At 34.9% G+C, this 21,232-nt stretch overlaps 1 protein-coding gene across 5 annotated transcripts in view; it reads right to left on the bottom strand.

The window, feature by feature from the left end:
* Positions 1-579: 579 nt before the first annotated feature.
* The window catches only part of RhoGAPp190 (Rho GTPase-activating protein 190), a 377,159-nt gene continuing 356,506 nt past the window's right edge, over positions 580-21,232 (bottom strand). For all 5 annotated transcript variants that reach the window (XM_067782351.1, XM_067782350.1, XM_067782353.1 and 2 more), the window contains 3 exons: positions 1,646-1,777; positions 1,436-1,580; positions 580-1,369 (listed from right to left, as the gene is read on the bottom strand). In XM_067782351.1, coding sequence (XP_067638452.1) covers positions 1,171-1,369; positions 1,436-1,580; positions 1,646-1,777 — 476 coding nt within the window. In that variant the 3' untranslated portion in view covers positions 580-1,170. The remainder of the gene's footprint in view (positions 1,370-1,435; positions 1,581-1,645; positions 1,778-21,232) is intronic.

Genomic DNA, 21,232 nt, shown 5'->3' with positions numbered 1-21,232 from the left:
AGTAATATGAATATCCTTAAGGATATTTTATATATTAATAAAATTACAAATTTAATGTTTATAACCAAAACTATTTTTAACGAAAACTTTTTTCAACTCAACTCTTTGAATCTCGCACAAAACCCAAACTTTAAGTTTTCCGCCTGCTATTCACAATTATGCATTTGACATAATCCAATTGCATACCGTGCTAAGCTGTGCATGATTTACAAGTGATTGAATTGTAAGGTAGAGTTGCATTATAGAATTAGTGTTGGGTAACGAAAAACCTAAACAAGCAAGAACAAAATGCCTAACAACAAAACATTTTTCCGTCATTTCAGCAGTTTGGCATATTTAAAATACAAAATTTTTATTCAGAGAAATTTTTTTTAGCATGTTTTACCGCCCAAACACAAATCCAAAGTCTGAGTCGTTTCAACAAAAACGGTCGATTCTTTTGACACACCACTGGAGTACAATTTCTCCCAAAAGAACAGCCATTAACTGTTACTTTCACGGGGTATATCATCCAAAGAAATATGCTGAGGTATTGCTGATACAACTGATTTAATAATAGAGGAAAGTATAGTACAAGAATTAAACTACATACTTGAAATTATTTTATTTTTTATTTTTGTGCTTTTTGATTATAACGGGTATCCGTATAGATCCACGTAAATATCATAATTTTAAAAAATATAATTACACCAAATCGCGCTGATTACGAATATATTGTTTTATAATTTATATCATGAAATAGACACACATTTATACAAATTTACCCAATATCGTTATTTTTCCATAACTTTTTTTAATGATTCATTCTTATTTCTCCTCGACTGCAATACTGTTCCTTTAATACCTAGCATTTTTTGCTCAATTTATAAGAACATCTACAATATTAATACACTCAAATTTAAAAATATACATACATAAGCATACACACATACACATGACATAAGTATCACTACACAATTCGTTAAACATACACACAAGACATCTAAAACATTTATAGCTTAGATATAATTTAACACATAATATAAATTATTAATTTAGACGCATATTCGAATATTTTTGTTTGAACATCACTTCACACAACAAAGCCAGTACAACACAGTTTTTTGTATATATTGTTCCACATAATAACATCTAAAATCAAGCTATTAAATTACTGGAATTTACGAGTTTTTAAACCATAACAAATGCATCTTTTCCACAAAACAAATATGGAAACTGATCAATCATAGTCTGCACAATGTCTTCTAGATATGGCCGCAATTGTTCAAAATGACTCATGTCAGTAAAATCAATAGGAATCAAAGTGGGCCACCAACAAATTGCCAAATTCTTACTATCCATGCTGTTCAATTTAGAATTATCGGATACACTATAATTAAAAATTGTAAACATTTAAAAAAATCATACAAATTGTATGTACTATTTGTTAACTTACTGGACGAAGTGTTCAAATATGTATTTTAGGATTAGAAAATTTATGGGCGGTAGTTTTTGCAATAAAGATTTTAATAATATCAACCGACAGCTTCTATCTGTTTTCACTTCCACATTAACTTTAGATAAGCCAATCCCGCGCGAGCCTTAAACAAAATTAATTTTTTTTTAAACAATAATGTGAATTTGGAATTTTATGCAGTTCTCATACCCGCGATGTCCTCAAGTTCTTTGATGATATCTTTACTAAATAATGGAGGCAGCCGTTTTGAAAAAAAGTCTTTCAATGCTGTTGCTACTGCATTTACAGGAATATCAAGAACATCAATTAAGGTTTGTGGATCTGAAATGTATAATAAGATATAAATATGTTATTAGAATGAAACATTATTGGAAAAGAGAAGTGGCTTGCGGATTTCCTAGTCATTGCACACAAAATAAGGAGTGTGCATGATAAAATCGAAGCCCATATATGGCTGATTCCACCGAAGTTAATATTTCATATTTCTTTATTCAGTCTATGATTTACAAAAATCTTACAATCTATATTAAACATTATTAAACATAAAGTTTATTTATAGTAAAGTAGATATCGAAAAATCAATACAATAATTATTATTGATAGAGTTAATAGCAATTACAGCGCCAGTGATCGGGCCATTAAGTGCGTAATTAGACCTAAACTGGTCAATTACAAACATAGTATATTGGCGGAAAGTCCGAGATGGAACATAAAAGTTCAAAGACTCTAACAGTATTGGGCAATAAATATTGCCATTGGAAATATAAATAAACATTATAGATGTAATTACTCTTCTACTTTCTAATTAGCTTACACCTAGAGAACCGCTTGTTTTTTGCGGTTCCCCCTAGAGTATCCAGACACTACGTTCCTTTCTAATTACTCCTTTGTCGACGAAACTTTGATAAAAATAATCCTCTTCTTATCTGGTGCGCGAACTACAATGACTTGTATAGCTGTATCAGTCTTGAATGTACTTTTGCCACTATACGTAATGCAATACTTGCCTATCTAATTTAAGAGATACAAGCTAATTTAATTTGCCCGCATTTTATTTCTTCCATAAAAAACAGGAACTATGTTGAAGGATGTAGGAACATTTATCAACATGTATCATTAAGAAGGAACAAGACAGTACTGTGTTGATTGGAATCTGGTGCATTCCAACAACGTAAAAAAAATGTTTTTTCATGAGTCACTGACCGGAATCGTATGCATTCCGGCAGTATAATCTTATTGGTCAGGCATCGAGCTGATTGGAATCCGGTGCATTCCAACAACACAGGTCATGTTACTTTTTTATGCCTTATGATGTCGTATCCTCATTACACTACTCTTAGCACTGCCGTATTCCCATGACATGCTGATTGGAATCTTGTTGCATTCCAACAGGAAGATTGGAATCCACTGCATTCCGAAATCATGCTGAGCGGAATCTGATGCATTCCGCCAGTATAAGATTTCGGTATAAGAACTTATTTCTGCTCATATTTCTTATTATTATTATATTCTGAAATTAAAGAGTAAAGTTCATTAATATATCTTTGTTTGTAATATAACATTGTTGAAATCTCGATATATCTTAAATTTTATATTTTGAGTTGTATATTTATATATCTTTTATATTATGCAGTCGACCATAGTTTGTCGTCGACTTTAAATTATAAATAAATAAATAACGTTCGATTCTCTTATTGTCTACCTCATAATGACTCCATATTATGGAACCATACTCAAGTGTTGACCGTACAAAGGCATTGTATAATAGTTTTTTAGTATATGGATCCTTAAACTCGGATCCATTTCTTTTAATAAAGGCCAGTAAGGAATATGCTTTGGGGATAATAAAATTTAAGTGCTCGGTGAATGTAAAAGACGAATCAACAAATACACCACCTAAATCCCGAATTTTATTCACCCTAAGTAACGGCTTATTAGAGACATAGTAAGACCAGATCAATTTATTACATAATTTAGAATAAGTTATGTAATAACATTTGTTGGCATTCAGTGCAAGCTTATTTTTACAGCACCACTCATTAAACTTATTTAACTCCGATTGTAGTATGAGAGTATCAGACTCGTTCTTGATTCTGAAAAAAAGTTTCAAATCATCAGCGTAAAGGAGTTAATTGCATTGCTTGAAACAAGCACTTACATCATTGATAAAGAGAATAAAGAAAAGCGGGCCAAGGATACTACCTTGGGGCACACCTGAGGTTGCTACGTAAGGTGATGACTTTACGTTATCAATAACAACAAAATTTATCCTATTGGATAAGTATGAATAAATCCATTGTAAAAATGTATAATGTATAATGCTATAATTGAAACCAACTTCATTATTTAGTTTAATATTTCCAAATTCATAAAACTTAATCTCCAATATCAATGGTGCATGATGTTTATCAGTATTAGATAACGGCAGAGAGAACGAATCAAATTATAATTAAGATTATGTATGAGTACTCATACATAACAGACAACATTTGGTTAATTCGTTGTATTTCTATAAATAGAACAAAAATAGCAACAATACCAAGTTTCTCTGAAACCGCCTTACAACCATGCGAAGTATGTGATGTGTAGAAGATTAATATATGCAAAAGAAGGCAATTGGTAAAAACTTTACAACAACTAAGGCATGACGTAGCTGAATGCATTTGTAACCATTTCAACTATCGTAGGAGTGCGGGTTCGAGTCCCACTCCCGGGAGAAAAGACTTTCAAGAGATTTACAAGGTATAATCGAAACAGCTGTCGCCTTGTCCGTCCTGATGTCACGTTGTTTAAATTTTTCCCAAATTATTAAATAAATTATAATTAAGATCATTACTAACAAATATAATATCGAGGATTTGACCTAACGTATTTTCAAAATCATTGATTTGAACTAACTGTATGAAAATTATCAACTAAGTACATTTCACTAGCTTGACTGACATTAGTAGGTATGAGAGTTTTCTCACCTGCAAGATGATTCCATACGATTTTATTTAAGTTCAAATCCCCTAAAATACAAAATTTAGAATTCAAGTTAGTGCTCGAAGCATGAATTATATTATTAACGTGATTTTCATAAACACTATCTGCACTATTTGGTGGTATATACGAAACACTGACAAGTAGACGTTCTGTTTTGCCTTTTATACTGATTAAAGGCTGATCAATAGAAGTATCAGCGATATTAAGAGGAGTCTAGGAGGTTTGTAGGCTTTTTCTTACAGCAATTAAAAAAATTTTTATCAAAAAACTCATTACTAAAAAGTCCGCAGTAAGCCACGTCTCAACAAGAACTATCAAATCGTAGTCTTAACTAGAGGTAGCAGAAAATACAGTAGAGGCCTTAGTTCTCATGCCTGATATGTTTTAAAAATATATTGATATTGAGTGATTATTGGTGACGGAGCGAGGGCTTATGAGTTGACCTTTTGCACCACAGTCCTTTGAAAAAAACGAAACGGCCTTACTTTTACATCCGATGGCCAAATTGACGAAGCGAGCAACTTATTGTAATTAGATGCTGAGATCCCAAGCTTAAAATTAACACTCCGCAAGGGCTTTTCATCTACGTCCCTTTCGTAAGTTTTCGGCAGCGCATTAATAAAGGCGAAATATTTGCAGTTTTTGATATATAGTCAACTATAGTCTCAGCATTCACAGATGGCTTAAAAGATGACAGATGAAGCCATTTAAAACGTACACTAACTTCTAAACTAGCATTAGAGTTACTACCAACAACTATTGGACGCGTCTTTTGGTTATTCATTCCATCACTTTGGGAACTATTTTTCAATTGTTCATTGGGATGTCCGGTATTAGAAGAATCAGAACGAAATGAAGCGAAAGACTCTACAGTGTCAGAAACAGCGCCAGCTACAGCGGAATAACTAACAGCATTCACATTCTCAATCTCAGCGACGCCAGCAGCGTCTTCACCTACCAACAAGACACGGGCTCGCATTATCAAAATCACTAGCACTCAGCTGTTGAAGAGAGTGAGATTCCACCTGACACTGCATTTTTTCTATTGCTTTTTGTGGTTGTTTCACGTTCGGTTCGACACCCTTTGTTTTTGACCGCGTTACAATAACATTGTCTTTAGCAGCAGAGTTATTTTGTTTCTCTGTTTATTATTAGCATTATTATTTAACGTCTTTAAAAAGATACTGAGAGCTTTTGAGACTTTTTTGAGTCTCCGCAATTTTGGTCCGCATAACGGAGGGCAAACCAACAACACAATTGTCACAACTGTAGAACAGATTATTACTGCTTTTTAATATATTAATAATATTAGCACTAAGTTTTGTGCATTTTATGTGCGTTTTTATTTCACATAGGCCACACATTAAGTGGTTATCACCACCACACAAACGTGTACACTTAAGACAGCTATTCATCATTTAAAAATATGATGCAAGCACAGCGAATAAAAACACGTCTGCTCACTGCTAAGTCAGTACAGCCACAACAATTACAAATTTCCCTGTAATCATGTTTTTCTTGCAGTTTGTCAAAAAGCCACTAAGTGGTCGAAGTCATTTAAAACTCATGATCTTAAATGCATTGCTATTTTTAAAGGAATGCATATGTAAATAGTTCTAGGAATTGAAACTAATAATGAGAACTGTTTTTTTTTTCTTTGGAATCTAACAAATAGGAGATGAGGAGAGATGATTTATACCACTTTCATAATACAGGGCACAATTAAGAATCACTTACTCAAATACATGTATAATACACAATACGCCAGCTTAAAGTGCAATAACTAGAAAACTGTTGGTACCTCAAACATTTTTTGCTGAACATAAAATTTGGCATTTATACTCTACTTTCTAGCACAGCAGTCGTCAAAATTGTATGTTTAGAAAAGTGAAAATTCCCACGTTTAACGATATTTTTAATCTTTTTTTTACTGAACTGGGTCTTGTAAGTCAGTTGAAAATAATAGTTATCGAATGAATATGGTTTTGCGTCTAATTATAATTGTAATGTAATTACGGAATTCCATATTTGACATAGCGTAGTTCGTTGGGTTTGTTTCGCAGCGGCTCGATATTGTGTTTCAGCTTAAAGCAAATGAAGATACAATTTGAAAGTTATTCATGTGTTTTAAATAATTTGAAATATGGCCAAAATTTATATGAAACCAGGCTTATCCTGTTCACTATTTTTTTATTTTTTTTTTACCCGAGTCAACGATGGGCAGTGGTTTGTCAAGCGTAGAGATCTAAAACTGCTCAGCTACAGAAGAAATATCAGCTGAGTGTAAAACTAAATTAATAGAATAGAAAAAAACATATACAGCATTAGCTATTGAGAGATAAGTCCGACCTATCAAATGTGTTTTAGTGAGAGTTATAATCTTGGCACAAATACCGGAAAGGTTCGTTATGTTCGAAATTCGTTCTACATTGTTTTAGGAGAAGAGATTTGTATGTATCGCAATTCGATAGGGTGAACTTTAGAGTTCATTTTGTTCAGAAGAAATTGGCTTGAAATCGATTTATTCCGTAGTTTTGTCACATATATTACATCAAGCATTTCCCTTCGACTAACAAGAGTTGGAAGATTGCTAAGCTTTGATCGATTAGTGTAAGGTGGAAGATTAAATAATGCGTCCCATTGAAAATTCCTTAAGGCAAATAGTAAAAACTGCTTTTGTATTGATTCGAGCCTGTTTGTATTGACTTTAAACGTCGATTCCAGATTATTGAGTCATACTCTAATATCGGCCTGATCAATGCCCTTTAGCCAGACCTTTAGCTTTGTTGTCCCCAAATAAAAAATATTTTTTATTTGTTATTTGATTATTCAGGCTAATCAAAGATACTTTTTATTTGTTATTTGATTCTTCAGCCAAATCAAAGGTACTTTTTACACCTTTCATGCAAATGGGGTGTTACATTAAGTTTGATCCGAATCTCAGAATTGTAAGTCCTTAAAGGGGAAGAGATAGACCCACCGATAAAAATACGGAAATAATCATAATGATCGCAATTTATTTAGCCATGAGCGGATATATATATATTGCTTTCTGATTAGAACTGTGTCGAAACCAACCTGATAGGATCACTATAGTATATATTCCTTGGCGAACTCTCTGGCCTCTGATCCCCCTAGCCAAAAGAAGCTTTAGGCGCTCACGAGCCGATTATGCTCCACAGCTTGCCTAGGCTGATCAGGCCTAGGTAAAAATCAGAAAAATTCTATTGGGCCTGAGATTTTGCGAGGTTATCGGCTTTCAAAATACAAGAACACGCAATTTTAGTACAACGCAAAAAATATCCTGTTTTTATATGAAACTTAAAAGAAATCAAGACTGAAGTTTTTCATTTTCCGAAAATTGACAAACTGGATGTCTGCTATACATAGCTTGGGATGAACTGGGGACTAGTGCTGTACATTATGCGTAGAATTGCTTTACTGCAAAAAAGTCATTAAGGACATTAAGCGAAGTTGAAGTTTGATTGAAAAAGTGTCTGAACTCAGACTCCTCTTTTAATAACAAAGGAAAGTCTTCATTAAGTACATTGTTGACAACATCGCCGAACTAGTCCCAAATAGCTGCAGGAATATATGATACAGTTCCATCATTTCAAAATTTGATCGGAGTCTGTCAATACTTTAAGGATAAGGAATTGATATACATGCGTACTTATTTGTTACACGTATTAAGGAAGAATCAGAAGGTGTCTCTCATTCAGATAGCGACCCAAATCGGAAATAAAAATTGTCTTTGATTTCCCTAAAGAACCAAATATCAAGTTAAAAGTATTTTTAAACGGTTTTATTTAGCTTGACTTGACAGGCCGGCCGGCCGTTGTGAACGAATTTTGTAATTAAAATTTAAGTAACTTCCCGATAAGCTACAAGCTTGAAACTTATTTGGAACACATAATACATACATGAATAGAAAGCGACCTATGAAAAAATCGCCGCTAGGTGGCGCAAAGATAGAGATATTCAACAAAATCGTATTTGTGGTCCGATTTGGCTCATATTTGGAACAAATCTTACATACAGAAATAGAAAGCGACCTATGTAAAAATCGCCGCTAGGTGGCGCAGGTATCGAGATACTCTAAAAATCGTATTTGTACTCCGATTAGGCTCATATTTGGAACACATATTACATACATTTATAGAAAGTGACATTTGAAAAAAATCGCCGCCAGGTGGCTCAAGGATCGAGATATTAAAAAAAATCGTATTTGTGGTCGGATTTGGCTCATATTTGGAACAAATATTACATACAAACAAATTGTCAAGAAAGAGTCCTTGTAATAATCAGTCACTAAATAAACTAAATAGAATGAGAAATAATAGACAATTAAATAAAGACTAAAAACATGAAAATAACATTATTAAAAAAATTTGTTTAAGTTAAACGGTTTTATTGAAAACCATACTTACATTAAGTAATAATAAGACCAAAAGCTAGAAAATAATTAGGTAGGTCCTAGGTACTAGTCATCACACTCCTCATCAATATGGGGCGTTGATCAGACAATTAAATAAAAGCACATCTAGGAAAGTGGCACAGTCCAAGGCCGGAGCTGCATTACGCAGATGTCGCAAACACACATATTCTGTGCTGGCAAAAGGTGCAAAAGGTGGTAGGGACTAAGTCTGTTTCCCTGACCTACTCGAATGCTAGTGCTGGAAAGAGGGGGAGAGGAAGACGGGGCAGGGGCTGATGCTCGGCATTGCTTCCTACTCTACTACGGAGATTGTAGTAATGTGTAGGAGCGGCCGTATGAGCTGGTGGCGCCGTGTGGCGCGAGCAGCAGTGGGTACTTGTGGCGGGGCTGCTAGAAGGTAATGTGGACGCTAAGGCGCAGACTACGGTACGCCCTTGGGCGTAAACAGCAAGGAGCCACAAAAGATTTGTAAAAGTTACGAGGACATCCCGTCCGGTGCAACCATCCCTTACACTGACAAGAGTGTGACCGTTCTAAAAAGATTATTTTCCGGCAAACGCGGCAAAACCATTTCTCTGGACCAGGATCAGGTACTGGTCCCGGATTGGGTTCGATACCTTCCCGGAGCTGGAGAATATGGCACAGTCCCGCTGCAAGGATCTGCTGGGAGGATGACAATTTGTTGGAGGGACGCAACAACTCGAAGGGGAATGTTATCGATTTTTATGGACTGAGTCTGATTGAGTTCGCAATCAAATCAACCACGTTGTGATAAACGGGCGGCTATTTTGGCAACATCTCTTATCTCTTGTTGACATGGATCGATTTTTCCTAATAAGGAATATAACACTTCTTTGTTTGTCTTTCACTAAGTAAATTTTCTTGAAGTGCAAAACCTTTCTGTCATAGGTTGATAGTGTGAGTTTTGTAAATTTTTGTTACTAACATTGGGATTTTTCGTCCAAATGTACAACATTTCTTTTTGTGGTCTTCGTTCGTATGCATTTTGCTCGTTGTTGGTGGCTTAATACCATAAGCTAATACATCATTTGAAATAACATGAAACACCAATTCAAAAATAATTAAATTGAACTGTAATATGTCTTTACTAAAAACTTATAGGGGGTTCTAAATTTGCAGAACTTTGTCCTTATGTAAGTTTCATGTTGTTCAAGTAAATGGGACTGATATTGCATGCATTTACAATAAAAAAAAAACAAAGCATCAACTTTTCTGGAAAGATGAGGAAATCAAAATTGAATAACTGAGCTTCGTGCGTTCCCCCTACAACTTCTTTGTAGCGCTTATAATTTTTCTTGAATAAATATAGTGTTGTAGTATACTTTGATCCAAGTACTATCTAAGAAAATGGCTTTTGAAAGTCGTCGATGCTTTCGAAAGTCCACCCAAATACCACCATGTGACAAAACTGAAATTTTTTAATTTGATCCGGATAGTTTCATCTAAAAAAAGTCATAAATTTCATATTCGAAAATCAATTTTGTAATTCAGTTAATCTAAGCTCCTAACGGGCCAAAACCGGAGCATTTTAATATTCCAACATATTTAGAAAAATGAATACTTGAGTTTTCCGTGGAAAATAGTACTAAAAAAGGGTGTTTAATGAATGAATCGAACATATATTTGTTTCTCTGACATTTTACCTTCATCTCTATGAATCAAGGTGTCCTGAAGATCTCGCATATACACAAATATTTCAAAAGCAGTTTCTGCCCCGCAAAAGTTGTAGGAGCGCTTATAAATTCAGAGTCCGAAATGAGTCCAAAATACTGTAACGAATTTACTTGCAAATCCTCTTATTTGCAACCCTATGCTAAGTTCGAATCACTAAACTGTTGAATAAATAACTCCAATATTTAATAATGCAAAATGGCCTTTATTAAAGTACTTCACAATAACACTCAAACTTTGCAACGAATAGCTTGCTTAATAACCAAACTGATTGATAGCTCAAATGAAACTGAATTCCAGCGCCTCTACATTTGCTGCCTTTATACTCTCTGAATTCCTCGTTCGTATCTTCTAGGCGCTTCGATTTCCAGAATCTACTAGTTGGCCATCAGCTCTCAAACTTCTCAGCTGTAACTACAATTGCACGATTTTATAGCTTCTTTCATTGCATACTTTCAGGAGTATCTCAGATATATGCATGTGGTTGTGCCTTGCTTCTCAGCTGCGTGTACCTGCATATGTGTAGACATCAGAGCTGGTGAAGAATGAAATCATTTGCTTTTTGAAATTAGAGTTTTTCTACAATCAGTATTTCACAATTTTTTCTTCATAAGAGAATTATGCTTTAATTTTTTTAATTCTGCAGTCATGCGGAGAAAGAAGGATTTCATTCAGCATCGCATGCAATTGTAGAGAATGCTAAATCAGACTGCAGAAATGAAAATACTGAAATCAATGAGTGCACTCGGGTGATTTCACATTTTTGTTGTGTGAAGTCATGCATTCAGTACCAATCACACACTACAAAAAAGCTAAAATACTCCCAAAAATGGTATGAAAACATTTTGAGTATTTTTTGTGAAAATAAAGTTTTAAAAATTTGTTAGAAAATTTTTTTGACAATCTGCTTCATGAAATAATTTCAAGTCTCTTATTGACGTGCAATAAATTAGAAAATTTCAGAATAATGAAAAAAAGTATGATAACGGGTCGTTGAACAGCCCTGTCTTTCATATCAACTTCTTCATTGGTGTGGCAGATGTGGTGATTTTGAAAATTCGGCGTATTAAAATTAACCCTTCAAGCACATATGAATATTTTTGAAACTATTTCGCTTTTTAAGATGGCTCTTTCGAAAGAAATTTAGACAAGGATTATAAAAAATTGCAGGCTACCCAAAATGTCATTTTTGATATTTAATCGTATATTAAATTTTGCATATTTGTAAAGTTAGTATGTAATACGAGGAAACTTTTTATTTTAATTTGAGCAATGAAGAAGGTAAATTTTTTTGTAATTAGCTAGAGGCAGACATGCAGAAATTTGAGTCCAAAACGTTTTCCTATCCAAGTATTCATATATGATATTGATTTGCTTATATTGATATATAGAGGTTTCGCGCTGAGCTAAAAGATACACGAATTTCAGAGACTTTGGTGGTTGCCGCTGTGGTATTATAAGTGTTTGAGTATTTTGTCAAAGGTTTCTAGAAATTATGGTAGTTTCAAATCTAGGATTCCCGCTTTTTGAATCAAGGAATCTGTTGTACATTAAAACTTGTAGCTAATAAATATTTAAAACAAGTCTACCGAAATTCCATCGTATACTTATAAATCATTTTTAGTTCGAAAAATTGTCATTCTTCAATATAATTACAAATCAAAAATGTGTGAGGAATATTATTCAGAAAATATACTTTTGGCGGAGATAATTTCCGGCGAAGCGATGTGTTTTATTGAACCACCAAATCCATCTCAGGATATCCAACATGTAAAAGAGGCAGAGGACGTAATATCTATTTTGGACACTCAAGAATAAAAATTGGAAAAGAAAAAGTTGTCTACAGTAAGTTTTCTACCCACCTGTTAAGTTTGCATCATCGGTTTCAATAAATTTCTTTTTTCCCCGTGATCATTTTGATACATGAAAGTCTTTATTTATCTCGATTAGTTTATGCTATTACGATGCAGAGTGACAGATGAAACCAATAACCTTATTATCTTGGGTAGAATAAAGTAAAATAGATATATCCAAAATTTCACATCATTTGCACACCATACAACAACATATGGCACTTTTGTATAAAAACCTGTGAAAATCGGCGTGATATCGAGCAATCTATTTAAGTGCGCTTTGGGTGTAAACTATTTACTTTACTGCAAAATTTCTAAACTGTACCTACTCGCTAAGAACCATGGATCTTACTGATCTTGGTATTCTTTATTTACGTTGTTTTTTTCGTGCTCTTTTTTCATAAAAAAGTTTCTTGCACTTTTAATGTTTTTTATGTTATTAGTAAAAATATATATATAGGTACTTACCGTATAAGTTTCTGTGGTCTCGAAAACTATAGTTTTAGATAATTTTTTCTAGTTTCCAAATAATAGCAACATGTGCCGCCAAATGGGTTAATGAATATGCCAACAAATTCTAAAACTTCACCGTAAATTAGGGATGTCAATATTTTATAATTTAGGAACCCCGGGATTTTCGGGATCTTGTATTGTAATTAATACCGGGATTTAGATATTCTTTTGATTTCACAAAGTTAACCTAACTAAAATTAATTCAGAAATAAATAGGTTTCAAACTTCGTTGCATAATATTTTCAATTCAAACTAACAATCACATATTTTGAAAAAAAGTAATATACATTGTATAATAAGACCATAATTTCTTGAAAACCATTTAATCTATTTTGATCAGATAAAATCAAAGAAATTTCATAACATCCTACTTACGTGTATGTTCTGCTTTTACTTAGTATTAAAACAAACATTCAAAAACTTCAAAAAGTATTCCTTCATTCAAAAAAGTACTACTACTATAAGCTTGTATGTATTCGTATGTATATGTATGTGCGCATACTAAATTAATATTGAATTAGGTAAGCTTTAAAAACCGATTTTCTGACGGCACTTCATGTTTCTTAAGAAATTTGGAGTACCGAAAATGCTAGAATTCTTGTCTTAAAGGTGAACTCTCTGAATTTACATCGTTAACATGCATGTTTAGGTAATTGTCAATTAAAAATAAAAAATGTATTCAAAAAATTTTACACACCAAACGAACCAGTAGGAAATGAGCGCATGTATGGCAAAGTTTCTCCAAGCCTATTTAATGGGGATTTCCTTTATTTCTTATTGTTACTACTTAATAATGTAAAGATCACTAAATTTGTACACAAAATGATGATTTTTCGGACAATATTTTATTAAATGAGGACGCAAACTTGCGGGAGAGCTGCGAAAATCATGTAATATTTATTCCAGAAAAGAACACAAACATGTCCAAGAGTGGGGAAAGGGTTTTACAAGTTGGTTTTATAAAATAAAATAAAAATAAATGTAAGGCGCGACAACCTCCAAAGAGATCTAAGGCCGAGCTTCTCTTCCAATTTGCGTCGTGCTCCTCTTGATTTTCACTACAAATTGGCCGGACGAGACCTACATGATTTTATGCCGACTCTGAACGGCATCTGCAAGGCAGACGAGTTTTCACTGAGAGCTTTTCATGGCAGAAATACACCCGGAGCGCTTGCCAAACACTGCCGAGGGGCGACCCCGCTTAGAAAAATTTTCTTCTAATTGAAAAACCTTATTTCTAAATTTTTTGATGTTGCCTTGCCCGGGGTTTGAACCCAGGTCATCCGGTGTGGTAGGCGGAGCACACTACCATCACACCACGGTGGCCGCCGTTGGTTTTATAAACTTTACAATTGAAGTCTAACGGGCCCATTACTCATACTTAGCATAGACTTGACTTGACTTGAGAACTGTCCTGTTAAATGAACATTGCATGTTACTGATTACTCAAAACTTAGCAACACTTAACTTGACTTAGAAGTCTGTTGAATTTTGAATTTCTATATAAGTTCTAAGTGACGTTTACATTGCCATTTGTTTGTTTCCATTTCCTTTTGACATTTTGTCATACAAATTGACATTTAAGTCAATAAGTGGAGTATAATCGTGGCTAAGTTGCCAAGTTTAGGCCAAATCAAGTCAAGTATAAGCTAAGTATCAGTAATGGGCCCTTAAGCACTTCCGCAGTATTACTTTAACAATTTTTTTTGCATACTGACACATTAATTATCTTTAACCGTTTCCCCAACATTGTTTTTTTTTTTTCAGAAAAATATTCGTACTTATTCTCAGTACTAAGAAGTTGTTTAAATGATATAAATCAAAGTAGAAAATTATGATTGTTAGTGTACGTTTTGGCACCACCAATTAAAGGACTTAAAGGATTTAAGTTTTTGTTACTTTCTTTTTAAATGATCCCATCAAGCAAATTGAGCATTTCAGAAAATTCTCTTTTGAACAAAAAGTGTTCAAAACGGAAAGAGTTTTTTTTAACATTTTTTTTATGAACGTTGTGACAGCGCACTGCCCTCAAATCGTACAACGAAACCAGGCTAATCCTGTTCATGCCGATTCGTCGAAAGGCAATGGTTTGTTAACCGTCGAAATCTAAAATTGCTCAGCTACAGAGGAAACCTCATTAGCTAAGTAAAATAAATGCCGTATTAATATACATACTTTTAATGGATGGAATTAGTGGAAAATGAATTCAATATGTTAATGAATGCAGTTAGTTACTGTTAAGAGAGGACAGAACAGATTTTTTAATACAAAGAAGCGAGTCCGAAACATCAAATATGCTAGATTGGGAGTTGTAATTGTGACACAAACAGAGGAAGGGCTCATTTAATTCAAAATTTGATCTACAATGTTTTGTGTAGTGAGGTTTAAGATGTCTTAAAGGCCGGACTTTGCTCAACAGAAATAAGTTAGAGACCGAACCATTTAGTAGTTTAATCATAAATACAATTCCAAGCATTTCCCTACGACTAGCAAGGAAATCTCTTAAGGAGAAAAGTAAGAATTGTTTTTGGACTGATTCTAGTCGATCAATATGAACCTGGTAGCTCGGGTTCCAAATTATTCCACCGTATTCTAATATCGGCCTGACTAATGTTGTAAAAAGAGCTTTAGTAACGTACGGGTCGCTGAATTCTTTATACCATCGCTTTACAAACGCCAGAACACGTCTAGCCTTATTAACAGTTGCAGTAATATGAAGGTTGAAGTTAAGTTTACTATACGTATAAAGGTCTATAAAACTGTATACCTCTTCTGTGTTGATTATAACTGGTAAAGAGTGTAGGAAGCTGGCTGAAGTAATCTACATAAATCTGCATTTTTAAGTTTAAGTGGCATATAGTTGATGGTGCTTCAATTGAGCAATGTGTCCAAATCTGATTGTAAAAGAGACCTTTCTTCGCTTGACGCATAGGATAAAAAAATTTATACATCTTTATTTGCAAGAGAAAAACTAATTATTATTACTAACTTATTTATTTGCGCGAAATCCAAAATTTTCTTACTACCATATTTTTGGAAAAGACACGGCGATATATATTATATGAGCAATAAAGTTTCCAATTGGGTAGGTAGTCCAATATTGTGCTTATGTCATTAATACAATTTTTTTATTTTTATATATATATTTTTTTTTACAATAGAAAAAACATCGCCTTCCAGACACAGTGTAGCATTTTCAATAAACATTAAATATAAATAAAAAAGCCTATAGCCAGCTAACGTGATTAAAAGTACAATATAGTTACGCTATTAATAAAAAACCATGTTGTTGTCATGCGAATTTCATCTTTTTATATAAACAAATTTTCAAAAAGCCTTCAAAACGATACAGGTCATATTTAACATTAAAAAAACTGGCCAATTTTGATACCATTAGCTGCCAAAACTCTCTAAACTTTCAAAAGTATTGCAGGGGCTCCGAGAAAACAAAAAAAAAATCGTTTTTATAAATTATAATCTGTACAAAATTACCCTTTCTCTTTGGTTTTGATCCCGCTTATGCATTTATTTGTACCAAACGCAACGGGAAGCTTAGTCAGTGCACAGAGACCCCCAGATCTAGTGGAAATTAACTATCACATCTTGGTTTATTTTATGTTACGCACACAATGCCAAAGACTTTGTAAATCGGAAACATGGCTTTTTTAAGTGTCAGAGTACCTTTTTTGTAATCAAAGAATTATTATTATTATTTTTATTATTATTTATTTATAACGGCTTTCTTAAACCTAACTTAAATCTATTTTACAATGTTTATAATTGTATTCTGGGCTATGCAATCTAGAATAGTTACATCTGTGTCCTACCGTAGAGTACTATGGATGGGAGATCAAGCGAACAAAGTGTTGTACTAGTGTAGTATGTAGGCATTTTACGCATGTTAGTAAAGCGCGAAGGCAACATCTGCACGGCGATGTACTTACTGAGTTAATCGAGTGATGAATTTCAGTACGTGCTTCGGCAACCTTTTTTGTATGCGTACAAGAGCTTGGAAGCCTTGGCGCTACATAGCAGAATAGTTTCGCTGCACTTCTATCGATGCTATGGAAGCCCGCCTGTCCAGCACTAAATTGGTAGTGTTCTACAATAATTGTACAATTTTTGTTTAAATTTATTGGAATGACATGATTTAATATCATTTGGTAGTTCATTATAGGATTTGAGACCTTTATAATACAGATCACATTTGGCTGCTTCAGTTTTATAAGCCGGCAGATTAAAATAATTTTAATTACGCGAATTTACAGAGTGCATATCTTTTACATATTCAAGATACTTATGCATGGTGAAATAGACAGAGGTTTAAAATTATAAAATGTAAAGTCACTGATTATCAAAGTTAATCATATCAAGAAATGTTGAAATAAATATATTGCAAATGCAAGCTTATATCTGCAAGTGAAATAGTCTCGCGGTCTGAGAATATATATTTGGAGAAGATCAAAAAATGCCGGGCCTTTGAATAATACAATCACATTTTATGTGTTTTTGATATAAAGAGGAACACTGTGCACAACTATTTGACGTCTACCGTTTCAGGTTCTTAAACGCATTTTTCTCCACCTTCACTGCACTATAACCCACAAAAAGCACTTCATTATATTCCTTATTTATGTGGCAATTGATTTCTTCTTAACTTTTAAAAAAATAATGCTTATTTTTGTAGAAAATACCAAAATACAGTTTTACAATATAAAATGTCAAATTATTGAGTCAGAGTTACCGTCGCTATTGAATGCGAGAACCACATTTGGGATTTATGATTGGAAATTATTTTATTCCAATTATGTTTTATGAATAACTAACTCATTTATACGTGCTTCTTATTTATTTCAATCAGAGTTGAAGCATGCAAAATTGAATTTCATTCATTTGGGGCAAAATTTCCCCAATAAAATTTTTTAGAATCAAACATAATGTTTTAAATGAAATATGGCAGCCCGGTTATTTATAACTAGTTGGATACCTTCAAACCAATCACAGGTATGTTAGCCATTAAAATTACGAAAGTATCAACCCTGAAAACGGATATTTCACTGGAACTGGATGAAAAAGTGATTGCAGTCAACAAATTTTGCAATCAATCGTGAGTGGGAATGCTCTCGATGCATTCACAATCAAGCTGAATGCTTTTTTTACAGTCATGCAATCACTAAGGGAATTTTTGAATGGAAAAAATGAAATCGCATTTAAACTTGGCTTATATATTTGAAATCAAACAATCATATTTGTAAAATGAATCAATCTTGATTTATAACTGTATTGATTGAATCATTTTACAGCTCTGGTAGACATAATGATTGATTCGCTTATGTAGATACAAGTGAATGTCTGCTTTATTGTTGTTGTGACTTTATTTACTTATCATCAGACTAGGTATGTGAGTATCACTTAGTGTCACTCATATTCGTCACACTGCCCTCCACCTAAGTCTGATCGTCCCGATCAGACAAATCTCTCGATCTAAACATTGGTAGCATCGCCAAATATACCACTCTTCTATTTCTTGGTTTCCCAATTGCTTGTATGCGGTAGATGACATCACTGATCGTCTTCACAACTCTGTACGGACCTTCCCAACTGCACCGATATTTGGATGGAACACCTTTCCGCCGGTGAGGGTTGTTTAGCAGTACCAAATCCCCTCCAAGAAGCCTTCCGAATTAAAGTTTTTGTCATGCCAGTATCTGATCTTACTACTCATTACCCTGGGCCGTTCCCTCACACTCTGTTGTTTGTCCAATGAACTACTTCGTAGAGCTTGCGCTTGACGGATTGGCTTCGCATAATCAGTATCGTTCCCACGTTTCACAACAGTAGTGCGCTCCGCCTTGAAACTACCCTCGCATTCTTTCTCGGAAATTCGTTGCTTCGTTTTCCTGCGTCTTTTAGGTTTTGTCAATGCCAGTGTTTCTCTCGCAGGTACTTTTGATTTTGCTTTATTTGGCCCATTCGATCTATTAATCTTTGCCTTTGACTTCCGTGGTTTTTGTCGAGTCTTCTCCACCAGTACTCGATTACTACTGAATCCTTTCTGCAAACTGAAGTTAAGTGGTATATCCTGGTTCTTATAACGCATCACCCTTTTCTGCATATCGATCTTGATGTCATGGTCAACCAAGAAGTCCACTACCAATATGACTTCATCAACGATCTCCGCCACAACGAATTTGTGTAGAACTGTGACCTTCCCAATCAAGACTTCACATACCACTTCTCCCTGGACTTGGTTATACTCGCCAGTGACCGTACGCAACCTTGCTCCAGGTAACAGTTTTAGTCTCCTGTTGACCAATTCAGATCGGATTAAGGAATGAGATGCGCCCGTATCTACAGTCAGTACACGCTCCTTGCCATCGACATTCCCTCTGACGGTAAGACTGCTTGAATTCCTTCCAATTTGCGAGACAGATATCATAGGACATTCAATAGCTGGAACTAGCTCTCGATCTCTACATCTTATGCGCTCTTGCTCATCTCCTCGAACTTTGCGTTTACGGCCACCCACATTGTTGGAACTGTTAGGACCAAGATCGCAATGACGTGCAATGTGACCGGGCTTCCCGCATTTGAAGCATTTGATAACTCCTTCACCCCGCTTTTGCGATCCTTTCAGCGCTTCCAATATTGCGTCTACCGACTCTGGCCTTTCTACTTCCACACGGCGTGCTTTGAAACCTGGCTTACACAGAAGCGACGCTGTTTCCTGAATCAGAGCTTGTGACACCGTTTCTGCGAATGTTGGATTTGGGTTTGCGTATGTAGCTCACTTTGTTTCAACGTCTCGTGCTTTGAAACCGGGCTTACACAGAAGCGACGCTGTTTCCTGAATCAGAGGTTGTGACACCGTTTCTGCGAATGTTGGATTTGGGTTTGCGTATGTAGCTCACTTTGTTTCAACGTCCCGTATGCCATTTATAAAACTCTGGCTTTTTACCCTCTCGGTGTACTCCACGGGTGCGTCCGCATTTGCAAATGTGCCAACCTTTCAACATCCGAGGCAAACTCCTGCAACGTCTCACTAGGCTTCTGGAAGCGGTTCAGTAACTCCATTTGGTATATCTGTCTCCTATGCTCAGTTCCGTATCGTCTCTCTAGAGAACCCATCAATGCTTCATAACAGTTCCGATCGCCCTCTGGAATGGTTTGTAAAATTTCAGCTGCAAGCCCTTTCAATGCCATGAACAGTGCAGCAACTTTATCTTCAGCACTTCAGTTGTTCACTGCTGCGGTCTTCTCAAACTGAATCTTAAAGACCTGGAAAGGAACAGACCCGTCAAAGGATGGTGTTTTTACCTTTGGATTACTCGCTGAAACAGCTGGGCTATTTAATTGTAACTGCTCCATACGACCCTTCAAATCATCGACTTCTGCCTGAAATTGAGAGATTTTTGCATCCCGCGCTTCCAGCTTTGATGTTACCCTTGCTTCCTGTGCTTCTAACTGTGAAGACATTTGTGCCACCTGCAATGATAAGCGCTCCTCTTGTTCTTCCATCTTGGATGTTATGCGTGCCACCTGCGATTCCAGTTGGGATGCCATATATGTCTTCTGTTCTTCCAGTTGAGTTTCCATCTTGGATGTAATCTGTGTCGACATTTCTGACATACGCGTTTCTTGTGCGTTCGATGTTATTTCTAACGACATTTCTTTTACTGTCGATGTTTGTGCAGATATTGCAGCTAAAATCATGTTCAAGTCTGTGCTCGTAACTGTCTGCGACGTTTCGTTTTTCTCTTCATTTTTTGTTGTTGTCTCGTCCCCATCAGGATAAAAGACATACTCGTCCACATCGAATTGAAGTTCGTGTTTAACGCCGCTTGTATTCAATCCGCGGCTCTCCAACTCCTTCCTCAGTTGCTGGATCTTCAATTCACTGAACTTTGCCATGTCCTTGTTGTCCTCTGGAATTTATGCAACAATTCCTCTTCTGACACCAATTGTAACGAATTTACTTGCAAATCCTCTTATTTGCAACCCTCTGCTAAATTCGAATCACTAAACTGTTGAATAAATAACTCCAATATTTAATAATGCAAAATGGCCTTTATTAAAGTACTTCACAATAACACTCAAACTTTGCAACGAATAGCTTGCTTAATAACCAAACTGATTGATAGCTCAAATGAAACTGAATTCCAGCGCCTCTAAATTTGCTGCCTTTTGTACTCTCTGATTTCCTCGTTCGCATCTTCTAGGCGCTTCCATTTCCAGAATCTACTAGTTGGCCATCAGCTCTCAAACTTCTCAGCTGTAACTACAATTGCACGATTT

The sequence above is a fragment of the Eurosta solidaginis genome, chromosome 4 (assembly GCF_040869045.1).
Source record: "Eurosta solidaginis isolate ZX-2024a chromosome 4, ASM4086904v1, whole genome shotgun sequence".
NCBI lineage: Eukaryota > Metazoa > Arthropoda > Insecta > Diptera > Tephritidae > Eurosta > Eurosta solidaginis.
This window is presented reverse-complemented; position numbering and strand designations above follow the sequence as displayed.